Consider the following 13,015-nt stretch of genomic DNA (forward strand, 5'->3'; position numbering starts at 1 on the left):
GTACAAATTCAACATATTGTATACAAGGTTTGTCTATGTTAAAATTGGGTTCCCATGATGGCACACTCAAAACAACATTGATGACCCTTTTCAAATCCTGTGTATTTTTCCACGTAGATTCCACGGCGCAATACATTGACAAGTTATGTTTCAAACAACATTGATTCCACCGGTTTGTGCCCAGTGGGTTGTTTATGTTGTTTTATTATGACAAACTTGATGACACAAGCCACCAAACCATGCGAGGATGTGATCGTTAAGGGACAACATGCAGCTGATTGTAGGAAAGATACATTTCCTGGGAAAATACTAGAAACCCATGCCAGTAATTTCCCCAGGTTTTCCAGTTCATTGTGGACATAATGCTGTAGGAATCCTCAACTGCAATGTTATTCTTTTATAGTGTGTGTTTTTGTTTATTTGCCCTTGTGTGACTGTCGGTGTTTTGACTTAATGTTGGCAGGTGATGTTGATATTGTACTTTTTTTTAGACAATAGGGGGACAATGCAAGTTTTAGAGGAAAACACATCATACGTGCACTTCACTGAATGGGTTTGAAAATAAATGGGATGTTTTGTTAAGAAAGGGGGGAAGGGTGAAGAAGGAGAGAAATAACAGAGAGTGAGTGTGAAAGGGAGGGAGAGGGGAAAAGGGGGCTGGCATTCTTAAAATGCTGTGAAAGCCAGATCGAAAATAATAAGACAGAGAGAAAGGGAGAGTGAGGGAAAGAGGAGGGGGGGGGGGAGAGGGAAGGAAATTGTGTGAGAGCAGAGGTAACGGAAGAGTGATTCGTCCACGCCAGGAGCGTCGCACCACTCGTTTTGACTAGCACTCATTTAGGGAATTTTTTTCCTTCTCTTTTCATTTTTCTCTCTTTTTTTCCCTGCGTAGCTGGGGCTCTCTGGTTTGCTCACTTGTTTTCCCTGTCTTCTCTTTCTTCCTTTCTTTCTCGCTCTCGGCCTCACACAAAGGCTGGTGGAGAAAGCCTGCAATCTGTTTAAATAGTCCGGACGGAGCGTGCAGGAGGGAGGGAGGGATAGAGAGAAAGAGAAAGACAGAGAAAGAGAAGATATTTGCGGTCGACGAGAGGAGAAGAGAGGCGATTGCTGGCGGATGCTGACTGGAAAAGAGCTGTTTATGCCCCGGAGATAAAAGACTATCTGACCAAGCTCACCCCCCTTCCCTGACCCCCGTACAGCCCCTCTCGCCACTCTGCTCTGCCCCCCCGCCCCTACAGCCCCTCTCGCCCACCAGCCCGCTTTCAAGTATGGAACAGCTGGGAGTAAGGTGAAGAAGGGTGCTTCTGGACAACAAGCAGTGGATAGAGACTCAATAAGGAGAAAGGAGAAAAGGAGGAGAGGGGGGAGAGAGGGAGGAAGGGATAGCCTACCCTCAGGACACACTGAGAATCCCCCCTGCCTACTTTTTTTTGTGTGTTCTGCCACTGCCATGTGCCTCTCTTGATCTGAAGAATGTGGAGACAGCATTTCCCAGGCAAGGAGCATGTTTCCTGTTGGTTGTTCTGTGAGTGTGTGCTTGCGTGTGGGTCAGAGTGTGTGTGTAGAGGGGGGTCTGTCAAGGCAATTGAACTTCAACGTGTCTGCAATGAAGTGTGTCAAGAAAGAATGTGTGTGTGTGTGTGTGTGTGTGTGTGTGTGTGTGTGTGTGTGTGTGTGTGTGTGTGTGTGTGTGTGTGTGTGTGTGTGTGTGTGTGTGTGTGTGTGTGTGTGTGTGTGTGTGTGTGTCTCTACTTGGCTTGAAACCAGTGAACTGTGTAAATCCAAGGGGAAGGAAAGTGAGTGAGCAGAGAAGATGGAGGGGGGATGTATTGAGATTGAGGGATTGTTGGGGGGGAGGTCATTGATGAATGGTCATGCGTGTGTCTTCCAGTCTGGAAGTAGTGTGAGTGAGTGATATCTGTATGTTCTTATACAGTGCTTAGCTCCTTTGTAAACAGTATAGTTATTACCACAATAAATCCCTGTGAGCTTGTGTTTATATGGCAGGCTGTGTGTGTGTGTGTGTGTGTGTGTGTGTGTGTGTGTGTGTGTGTGTGTGTGTGTGTGTGTGTGTGTGTGTGTGTGTGTGTGTGTGTGTGTGTGTGTGTGTGTGTGTGTGTGTGTGTGTGTGTGTGTGCGCGCGCGCGCTTCCCTCCCTGTGGTGTACGGTCCCTTGATGGTTCCCTGTGTAAAGAAAGCCAGTGTGGTTGAATGGGAGCTGAAGTGTGCTGTCCACTAGTCGCCTGCTTTTGTCTCTGGCCCCAATTGTGCTCTAGAGAGCAAGTCTGGCTGAAGAAGCACAAAGGCTGCCATTTAGGAAGGACAGACATCTCTCTCTCATTCTCCCTCACTCTATCATGCTCTCGTTATCTCTCATTCCTTCTCCCTGTATTTTCTTTCTTTCTGCCCCCTCTCTCTCTCTTTTTTCCCTTAAAAAATGTCACCTTTATTTAACTATGCAAGTCAGTTAAGAACACATTCTTATTTACAATGACGGTCTACTCCGGCCAAACCCAGACGACGCTGGGCCTATTGTGCGCCCCCCTATGGGACTCCCAATCGCGGCCGGTTGTGATACACCCTGGATTCGAACGTCTGTTAGTGACGCCTCTAGCACTGAGATGCACCGCTGTGCCACTCTGGAGCTGTTGGCAGGGGAGTGGTTGGTTTAGTGAAGCTGGTAACAAGGCAGGGGCAGCAGGGTGGTGATAAGGGTGGGGAAGGATGGCAGGCAGAGGGAGGACAAGCAGGGGCTTTGTGTGTCTACAGGGGGGATAGGGTGTGCTGGGTGGTGAAGGGGGGCAGGGCGTCGTATGGTCGAGGGGGCCTGGAAGGGGAAAACCTGCCAACAAAAGAAGATTATATGGCCTCTACCCTCTTGCTCTCTCTCTCTCTTGCTGTTGCTCACACACAAGTATACACACAGTACCGTAGCTCATGTTCTGACACCGTGCTATGTGTGTGTGTGTGTATGTGTGTGTGTGCCTGGGTGTGTGTTTTTGGCCCTCTCTGAGGCAATGCAGTGTTCCAGTGCTCTGGCTGAGCTCGCTGCTGTCTCACTGCCCATCCACATACTGTCTCTCGGCACCATGACTCAAACTATGCTGCCGTTGGCTACTGACCAGACATAGACATACTTTACTCGTATTCAGGTTTCCTGGCATAAATTGATAGACAAAGTCATAACACATTTAACGCACCTCTCTTTGTCATTTTCTTAGTGGAGTCAGAACCTCTTTCTTTCTCGGTGTGCCAGTTTTGGAGGCCTGTTATTTTGAGTGAAGCTGTCTTATAATACCACTGGTTGCCAGATTGAGTCAGGAGAGTGAGACCCCCACTCTGAGCAGACCTGTAACCGTGGCCTCAGCTTGGGAGTTGCTAGGTAACAAGAACCAGCTGTTGGTCCTAAGCCATTGAGCCCTTCTTAGCTCTTCATCTACAGTAGGAAAGAGAGCAGTTTCTACAAAACCCCATTCTGAACTGGGCGACCGCACCGAGGCAGAGCCCTGACATCACCGCGCCGTGGAAAATCCTCCTCACTTCCTTTTGTTTTCTCAGTTTTATTGTTTAGTGGGCTGGAGACTAGAGGCCAGGGGGAGATATATTGCATTTGTCACACACAGAATTGAGTCATTGGGGCTGTGGTTGGCCTGTGTTTGGTCACCTTACACTCTCCTCCAGGAGAGAGAGAAGAGGAGAAAGATGGGTGGTTTAGATTGAAAGAGACAGGTTTCCCTTTATCTGTTGTGGAAAATCGGCTCAGGGGTACAGAGGGAGTGCAACACTCAGTTTGAGAAATAGACGTCTCACAAGTCCTCAACTGGCAGCTTCATTAAATAGTACCCGCAAAACACCAGTCTCAACATCAACAGTGAGGAGTCGATTCCAGGATGCTGGCCTTCTAGGCGTCTGTTTCTCAAACTAGACACTAATGTACTTGTCCTCTTGCTAAGTTGTGCACCGGGGCCTCCCACTCCTCTTTCTATTCTGGTTAGAGCCAGTCTGTGTTGTTCTGTGAAGGGAGTAGTAGACAGCGTTGTACAAGATCTTCAGTTTCTTGGTAATTTCTCACATGAAATAGCCTTCATTTCTCAGAACAAGAATAGACTGACGAGTTTCAGAAGAAAGTTATTTGTTTCTGGTCCTTTTGAGCCTGTAATCGAACCCACAAATGCTGATGCTCCAGATACTCAACCAGTCTAAAGAATGACAGTTGTATTGCTTCTTTAATCAGAACAACAGTTTTCAGCTGTGCTAACATAATTGCAAAATAGTTTTCTAATGATCAACCTATCCTTTCAAAATTATGAACTTGGATTAGCTGACACAACGTGCCATTGGAACACAGGAGTGATGGTTGCTGATAATGGGCCTCTGTTTCCTGCTACAATAGTCATTTACAACATTAACAATGTCTACACTGTATTTCTGATACATTTTATGTTATTTTAATGGACAAGAAATGTGCTTTCCTTTCAAAAACAAGGACATTTCTAAGTAACCCCAAACTTTTGAATGGTTGTGTATATATAGTTGTTTTGTTCAAATGTATATGTGAGTGTGTGAGAGTTAGGCTATATGGTGGAGATTACTGAGTAGTTTGGTTCATCAGACTGACCCCCAGTCTTCGCTTGAAGTTATTGAGGGATGATGGTATTTTGGCAATGTGAAGATAAGAGTTCCAGAGTATGGTACCTCTATATCTGATAGAGAATTGACTATTGGAGATGTAGCAGTGGGGAAGGTGAAGGTTATCGCAGTGTCTTGTGTTATATAGATGGATTTCAGGATTAACCTGGAAGAATCCATTAAAGGGTTTAGGTAAACTGTCTGTGAGGTATGAGTATTTGTAGATCGAAGTGTATAATTGGCGTACACTAATGTCGTAAATAGACAAGATATTGAGTTTCTTAAACAAAGGTGCAGATGGAGCCAGGTAATTATAGAAGGTGGCTCGTCTTACAAATGTATTTTGTATGATGAGTACAATGTGTAGGTAGGAGGTCTATATACTGATCCCGACAATATTACATGAAATTAAATATGGGTAAATTGAGCTATAGTATGGAGTTAGGAAGCAAGCTTGATGAACAAAACCACTAATATTTCTGATGAAGCCAGCAGATTTCATCACTTTGTGTAGACAATTTGAATATGATCTTTCCAGGATATCTTTCCATCAATTAGAATTCTGAGGAATCTAGTGCATGTGACTAGTTCAATTTCATTCCCACCAATTAGAATTTTGAGGAATCTAGTGCATGTGACTAGTTCAATTTCATTCCCACCAATTAGAATTCTGAGGAATCTAGTGCATGTGACTAGTTCAATTTCATTCCCACCAATTAGAATTCTGAGGAATCTAGTGCATGTGACTAGTTCAATTTCATTCCCACCAATTAGAATTCTGAGGAATCTAGTGCATGTGACTAGTTCAATTTCATTCCCACCAATTAGAATTCTGAGGAATCTAGTGCATGTGACTAGTTCAATTTCATTCCCACCAATTAGAATTCTGAGGAATCTAGTGCATGTGACTAGTTAAATTTCATTCCCACCAATTAGAATTCTGAGGAATCTAGTGCATGTGACTAGTTCAATTTCATTCCCACCAATTAGAATTCTGAGGAATCTAGTGCATGTGACTAGTTCAATTTCATTCCCACCAATTAGAATTCTGAGGAATCTAGTGCATGTGACTAGTTCAATTTCATTCCCACCAATTAGAATTCTGAGGAATCTAGTGCATGTGACTAGTTCAATTTCATTCCCACCCATTGAGATTCTGGCTCTTTTTGTTGTTGTTGTTGCAATATTTCTTATTCTTACCAGTGAATAAAATAAAGTTGGATTTTTTAACATTTAAAGATATATTTTTTTAAAATCTGGAATCATTTAGAACATTTGGCCATACCTTAGTTGGCGTCATTAATTACTGAATCAAAATTATTGTGTGATGATAAAATCAAATTGGTGTCATCAGCAAAGAGAATGGGAAGTACAGTAGAAGACACAGCAGCAAGGTCATTGATATTTACATTTACATTTAAGTCATTTGGCAGCAGAGAATAGGAACCGTCTGATCAGCATAAATTATTATCTGAAGGAAAGGCTCATTTCTACGAAGGAATTAAGAGGCGGCCTTTATATTTCAGTTGTCAGAATCCAAAAAATGATTTTAGTGGCAGAACATCTGGGCTTCATCTGTGGGTGGATGCTAATGTCTCTCTGCAAGATTCTTTCATACTCCAAGAAAGCATCTAGATCGCGGCTGCAGTTGGCCAGTTGTCTAACTCATCCAATGAGAAGTATCACAACAACGCTGCATGGTGGTGACACACTTCCTTCCTTGAGTCTCAGAGCAATGTGATCTATTGGTTGTGTTAGTGTTCTTTGATAGACCATAAGCTAAATAAGAAGCATCTTCTGTGTTTACGTAGCTCAGTGTAGTAATTGATTCTCTATTAACTATGAAGTGTATCATTGTATCAAATTGGTACAGTGGCATCTTTATCCATTAAAACAAAGGGCTCATTTTTCATTTTCCCCCTTAAGATGAGGCTAGTATTTTGTCTAGTGTGGATTTTCTCCACCCTGTTTTGGCTAATGTCTACCCCTGCACTGGTTTCCAATGACACAGGCTTTGGGTGGGGCTCATGCTAGCCTGCCAAACACCCATAGTGGTGCTAAACAGACCAGAGCCTTTAGTACAGAGAAGAGTGGGTCGTTCCACCTCAAAAAGCACTAGAAAGAGGATTTCGTCACCCACTAATCTCAGATTGTTCTGAAATCGTTTCTGTAGTTGGAAACATAAGATTAGCATTCCTGAAACATTATTGTATTGATACATAATTTGATCTCTGAGAAATTCAGCATTTTTTTGTATTTTACCCCCTTTTTCTCCCCAATTTCGTGATATCCAATTGCGATCCAATTACGATCTTGTCTCATCGCTGCAACTCCCCAATGGGCTTGGGAGAGGCGAAGGTCAAGTCATGCGTGAAACAGGACCCACCAAACCGCGCTTCTTAACACCTGCCCGCTTAACACGGAAACCAGCCGCAGCAATGTGTTGGAGGAAACACTCTGGTGACACGAGTCAGCATGCATGTGCCCAGCCCGCCACAAGGAGTCGCTAGAGCGCGATGGGACAAGGATATCCCGGCCGGCCAAACCCTCCCCTAACCCAGATGACGCTAGGCCAATTGTGCGCCGCCTCATAGGTCTCCTGGTCCCAGCCGGGCATCGAACCCGGGTCTGTAGTAACACCTCTAGTGCATAATGCGTGGCGCTATTCGGGAGGCAGCCATTTTAATTTATAGGATTCATATAATATTCAATAAATATAGTAATTAACATCCGTTTTGGCGAACACTTTTTTTGAATGATGAGTTACACATCAGGAATCCAAATATATTGTGAAAAGCCCCCCCACGGACCCCTCACACCCCACGCCAGTCCCACCCCAACCATGGCTATATAGCAGGGTTCCCAACTGGATTTGGCCCACGGTTGTTTTATTTGGCCCCCCCAAGTTTTCTGAGCAATGGAATTTTTATTGTTGGATGTAAAAGACTGTAAAAAAAACAGGAAATTAGCTCCAAGTGATTTTAATTTTGGAAATCTGTTCCCAAGTATTCCCACGCATAATAGAGAGATATGTGATTGTATACAAATGAAAGCAAGGTTTGAATTTTTTTTTTAAAGTGTCAAATATTATATCGGTTTGGGCTTCTTGCAGTCACATTTGCAGACTACAAATGATTTGTAATTCTGCTCAATAAAAAATCTAGTTGATGATCACTGATATATACCGTAGTATCAGTTATGTAAGTAGTATGGAGCTGCGGCTTGGAGTATTGCATCTTAATCCTATATAATGTATTCTCAGTGAATTTGGTTGATGTCATACCTTGTCCATAAACAGGAACAGCATAATCTAGTGGTCAAAACATGGTAATATCAGGATGTGGGATGGAATATAAACCAAGCAACTTCAGTGACTGATTTCTCTGAACAGGAAAACAATAACATCACCAAATTTACTGAGTTGACATTCAACATTCATACAACAATATTCCAAGTAGCAGCTCCATACTACTTGTCAGACATAGAAAACGAATACTGTATACTTGTTGATGGGGTGGGATTGGCGTGGGGTGTGAACAGTCCGTGGGTGGTTTTTGACCATTTCGTTGGATTCCTCATGTCTTACTCATTGTTAGAAAAAAAGTTGGGTCCAGACTTGAACACAATTGAGCATCTTTGGAGAGACCTGAAAATAGCTGTGCAGCAACGCTCCCCATCCAACCTGACAGATTTTGAGAGGATCTGCAGAGAAGAATGGGAGAAACTCCTCAAATACAGGTGTGCCAAGCTTGTAGCGTTATACCCAAGAAGACTCGAGGCTGTAATCGCTGCCAAAGGTCGACTAACCGGTGCCCCCGCACATTGAGTCTGTACCGGTACCCCCTGTATATAGCCTCGCTAATGTTATTTTACTGCTGCTCTTTAATTATTTGTTACTTTTCTTTCTTTTTTTGTTGATATTTCTCTTATCTGCGTTGTTGGTTAAGGGCTTTTAAGTAAGCGTTTCACTGTAAGGTTCACCTGTTATATTCGGCGCATGTGACAAATAACATTTGATTTGATTAGTAGCCTATATAAGTGCTGATTTAGGACCACAAGTGGGTTTAATTGGACACGCCTCTGTAACCTCATGGTTGGTTCCCAGAACACACAGTGGCGGAGGAAAAATATCAGGAACCACGACAAGGAACTTCACCGGTTGGCCTGACACGGCCTTGCAGGGGTCCTTGGGGATGTTAGCTGGCACAAATGTAGATCTCATGAGCTAGTTTTCATTTCAGTGATCTTCAAGGAAGAGAGTCAGACCCTGTCTGTTAGCTACCCAAGCAGCGATTCTCAACCAATTTGCTAACACAAGTCTTGGTGTCTCCAGCAATGTTACTTGTCACGTGAGTGTGGTTCACAGAGCCACCTCGGTTACATAAGCACTGGTCCTGGACCAGCTGTGGTGATGAGATCTCAGAGGACATGTCAGTTCAGTAAGGATGAGGGATCCCATGGGGAAGATGGCTAGTCAACAAGACAGGCTAGACTGGATAAATCGTCTGTCTGTCTGTCTGTCTGTCTGTCTGTCTGTCTGTCTGTCTGTCTGTCTGTCTGTCTGTCTGTCTGTCTGTCTGTCTGTCTGTCTGTCTGTCTGTCTGTGTGTCTGTGTGTCTGTCTGTCTGTCTGTCTGTCTGTCTGTCTGTCTGTCTGTCTGTCTGTCTGTCTGTCTGTCTGTCTGTCTGTCTGTCTGTCTGTCTGTCTGTCTGTCTGTCTGTCTGTCTGTCTGTCTGTCTGTCTGTCTGTCTGTCTGTCTGTCTGTCTGTCTGTCTGTCTGTCTGTCTGTCTGTCTGTCTGTCTGTCTGTCTGTCTGTCTGTCTGTCTGTCTGTCTGTCTGTCTGTCTGTCTGTCTGTCTGTCTGTCTGTCTGTCTGTCTGTCTGTCTGTCTGTCTGTCTGTCTGTCTGTCTGTCTGTCTGTCTGTCTGTCTGTGTGTCTGTGTGTCTGTCTGTGTGTGTGCACGTGGGTTTGTGCACGTGGGTGTGCTGGTGGGTTTGTGCACGTGGGTGTGAGCATATCTGGTAATCTCCACTCTATTTTCAGATTATCCAGAACATGTCTGCATACATTAGCATTTTATTATGTCGTTGAGAACATTCTGGAACAGTATGGCGTTGTAGCACATTTGACATGATGTGACTTGCATTTGACTTTACAGGAGGCTGCTGAGGGGAGGACAGCTAATAATAATGGCTGGAATGGAATGGGAACCATGTGTTTGATGTGTTTGATACCATTCCATGTATTCTGTTATAGCTTTTACTATGAGTCCGTACTCCCCAATTAAGGTGCCACCAGCCGCCTGTGGTTGACTTGCCTCATGTCATTTTCTCTCAGGCTGCTTTAAAGGGATACTTTGGGATTTTATCTTCTTCCCCGGAGTCAGATGAATGTGTGGACACCATTTTTATGTCTGTGTGCAGTTTGAAGGAAGTTGCTCACTCGCGCTAGCACAATTTCTAACTATCGTTAGCACAATGACTGAAAGTCTATGGATATCTGCTAGCATGCTTGTAGATGCCCATAGACTTGCAGTCATTGCGCTAATGCTATTTATCACTGGGTCACAAAACTACCTCTTAACTTTCTTCATACTGGACAGAGACTAAAAAATGGTATCCATGAGTTCCTCTGACTCTGAGGAAGTAGATAAAGGGCCTCATTGCCAAAATCCCAAAGTATCCCTTTAAGAAGCTCTTCAGAATTACTGACCAGGTATTAGGTCCTCATTAAGCTCTCATTAGTAGCTAATTAGCCAGCAATGTATCATGTATTTAGCAGAGCTTCTTGTTCTGACTTATTAGGGTGCTGAAAGTCTATTAGCCACAAGGAAATAATTAATCATCAGTATTTTGACCCACTTCCGACTGTTGCCAGTATTTCGCTTGCCTCTAAACTGTGTGTGAGTGTGACCCTCTGCTCTCAGCTAATAGGGTATTTGAAGGAGGTTGTGCTCACCAATTCTGTGCTATGTTAATGGGGTCTGCAGGAGTGTAAGGAGATTCAGGCGTGTGTCTGTGGAACAGTATTTTACTTCAGAGCGCCCTGCACACAGTCGGGCTCGTGCCAAACTTGAAGTCTTTCTGACTTCGGAGTCTGGCAAGGCTGCTTGGTGTTGTAGGCAGGATGCGTCGATAATGAAGGGGGCTGTGCTTTTTTTACTGGTTGGTTCTTCTGTGTCTTTCTCACTCAAGAACCCACATAGACAACCACACATAGCCCCCGAAAGCAGCCCCCTTCCAATACAACTGTTAGATGTTCAAATCCAGGTCTCAAACCACCCAGGAAAGAAAAAGAAAAACATTTAAGAGAACCAATCAAAGCTCAGCCAATTTCTGTGCGACTAATGCATTTATGGTGGACCCATAGCCAGACCAGTGTGTCACAGCGCTCGTTCGCTGTGTACCACGGGAGTCGTGTCAGCCAAACTACCATGCACAGTCCCATGGAGAGAAAGTGAACTGTGCAATAAATAGCTATAGACTTCCATCCTTCCAGGGATATTGAATCTATAGGTACCCTATTCACACAATTGTAAAGAGCTGTGTTGTCATGGCAATTTCCTTCCTCTGTGCTTCGTCATGTAAAAGGCTGTGATAGTTGACTGACACTGTGTGAGAGGCACAAAGACACGTACTCATGATAATAATACATAAAAGATAATAATACACAAAAGTATCTACAGTGCATTCGGAAAGTTTACAGACCCCTTCCCCTTTTCCACATTTTGTTACATTACAGCCTTATTCTAAAATTGATTCAATATTTTTTCCCCCTCATCAATCTACACACAGTACCCCATACTGAGGGAAACGTGTTTTTAGAAATGTTTGCAAATTTATTAAACATGAAAAACAACTTATTTACATAAGTATTCAGACCCTTTGCTATGAGACTCGAAATTGAGCTCAGGTGCATCCTGTTTCCATTGATCATCTTTGAGATGTTTCTAAAACTTGGAGTCCACCTGTGGTAAATTCAATTGATTGGACATGATTCGGAATGACACACACCTGTCTATAAGGTCCCACAGTTGACAGTGCATGTCAGAGCAAAAACCAAGCCATGAGGTCGAAGGAATTATCTGTAGAGCTCTGAGACAGGATTGTGTTGAGGCACATATCTGGGGAAGGGTACCAAAAAATGTCTGCAGGCTTGAAGGTCCCCAAGAACACAGTGGCCTTCATCATTCTTAAATGGAAGAACTTTGGAACAACCAAGACTCTTCCTAGAGCTGGCTGCCTGGCCAAACTGAGCAATCTGGGGAGAAGGACATTGGTCAGGGAGGTGACTCTGACAGAGCTCTAGAGTTCCTCTGTGGCGATGGGAGAACCTTCCAGAAGGACAACCATCTCTGCAGCACTCCACCAATCAGGCCTTTATGGTAGAGTTTGCAGACTGAAGCCACTCCTTAGTAAAAGGCACATGACAGCCCCCTGGCAAAAGGCACCTAAAGGACTCTGACCATGAGAGACAAGATTCTCTGGTCTGATGAAACCAAGATTGAACTCTTTGGCCTGAATCTCAAGCATCACATCTGGAGGAAACCTGGCACACAGCCAAGCAGGAGTGGCTTCGGGACAAGTCTCTGAATGTCCTTGAGTGGCTAAGTCAGAGCCCGGACTTGAACCCAATCGAACATCTCTGGAGATACCTGAAAATAGCTGTGCAGCGACGCTCCCCATCCAACCTGACGGAGCTTGAGAGAATCTGCAGAGAAGAATGGGAGAAACTCCCCAAATATTGGTGTGCCAAGTTTCTAGCGTCATACCCAAGACTTGACGCTGTAATCACTGTCAAAGGTGCTTCAACAAAGTACTGAGTAAAGGGTCTGAATACTTACGTAAATGTGAGCCACAAGAGCATTAGCGCTGAAGTTGGGCAATTAGGCCTTGCTCACAGTGTGTAGATTGATGAGGAAAACAATTCATTTAATCCATTTTAGATTAAGGCTGTAACATAACAAAATGTGGAAAAGAGGAAGGGGTCTGAATGCTTTCTGAATGCACTGTATGTACTAGCCATCCCTCACATCTCCACACTCACAGGGCTCTGTGGTGACCTCCCAAAACTGGATGTCTTTCACAGCTGTGACATTATACAGGAAGTCTATTAGGTGCTCTCTTTAGGTTGAACTGTATGAAAAAAACGAATCATTCAGTGCTAGCGTCACGTTATGATTTCAACCTCCCTGGTTACCGCCACCAAGACGGAATTCATACATTTCTTATGCTGGATACAATTTAGGATGTTGTGGTTAGCTGGTTATTGTTATTAGGGAAAACTCATGAAGAACTAAGTGGTGTTAAGGGACATTGTTTTTGTGTTGCTGTACATTCTGACACATTTCTCTGTATTTCTTTTGTGTTTCTGGTCTATCTTGTG

The 13,015-nt window shown here is 43.9% G+C and overlaps 1 protein-coding gene across 7 annotated transcripts in view; it reads left to right on the forward strand.

Annotated features, from left to right (window-relative positions):
• LOC118369749 (C-terminal-binding protein 2) overlaps nt 1-13,015 on the forward strand; it is a 110,798-nt gene that overhangs the window by 88,350 nt on the left and 9,433 nt on the right. Inside the window, exon 1 of one of the 7 annotated variants that reach the window (XM_052498621.1) lies at nt 755-1,495. The exons of the other annotated variants lie outside the window; for them this stretch is intronic. Coding sequence (XP_052354581.1) covers nt 1,474-1,495 — 22 coding nt within the window. The 5' untranslated portion in view covers nt 755-1,473. Of the gene's footprint in view, nt 1-754; nt 1,496-13,015 lie in introns of those variants that run through there. 7 annotated transcript variants of the gene reach the window in all.

This window comes from Oncorhynchus keta, chromosome 36 (genome assembly GCF_023373465.1).
Source record: "Oncorhynchus keta strain PuntledgeMale-10-30-2019 chromosome 36, Oket_V2, whole genome shotgun sequence".
Lineage (NCBI taxonomy): Eukaryota > Metazoa > Chordata > Actinopteri > Salmoniformes > Salmonidae > Oncorhynchus > Oncorhynchus keta.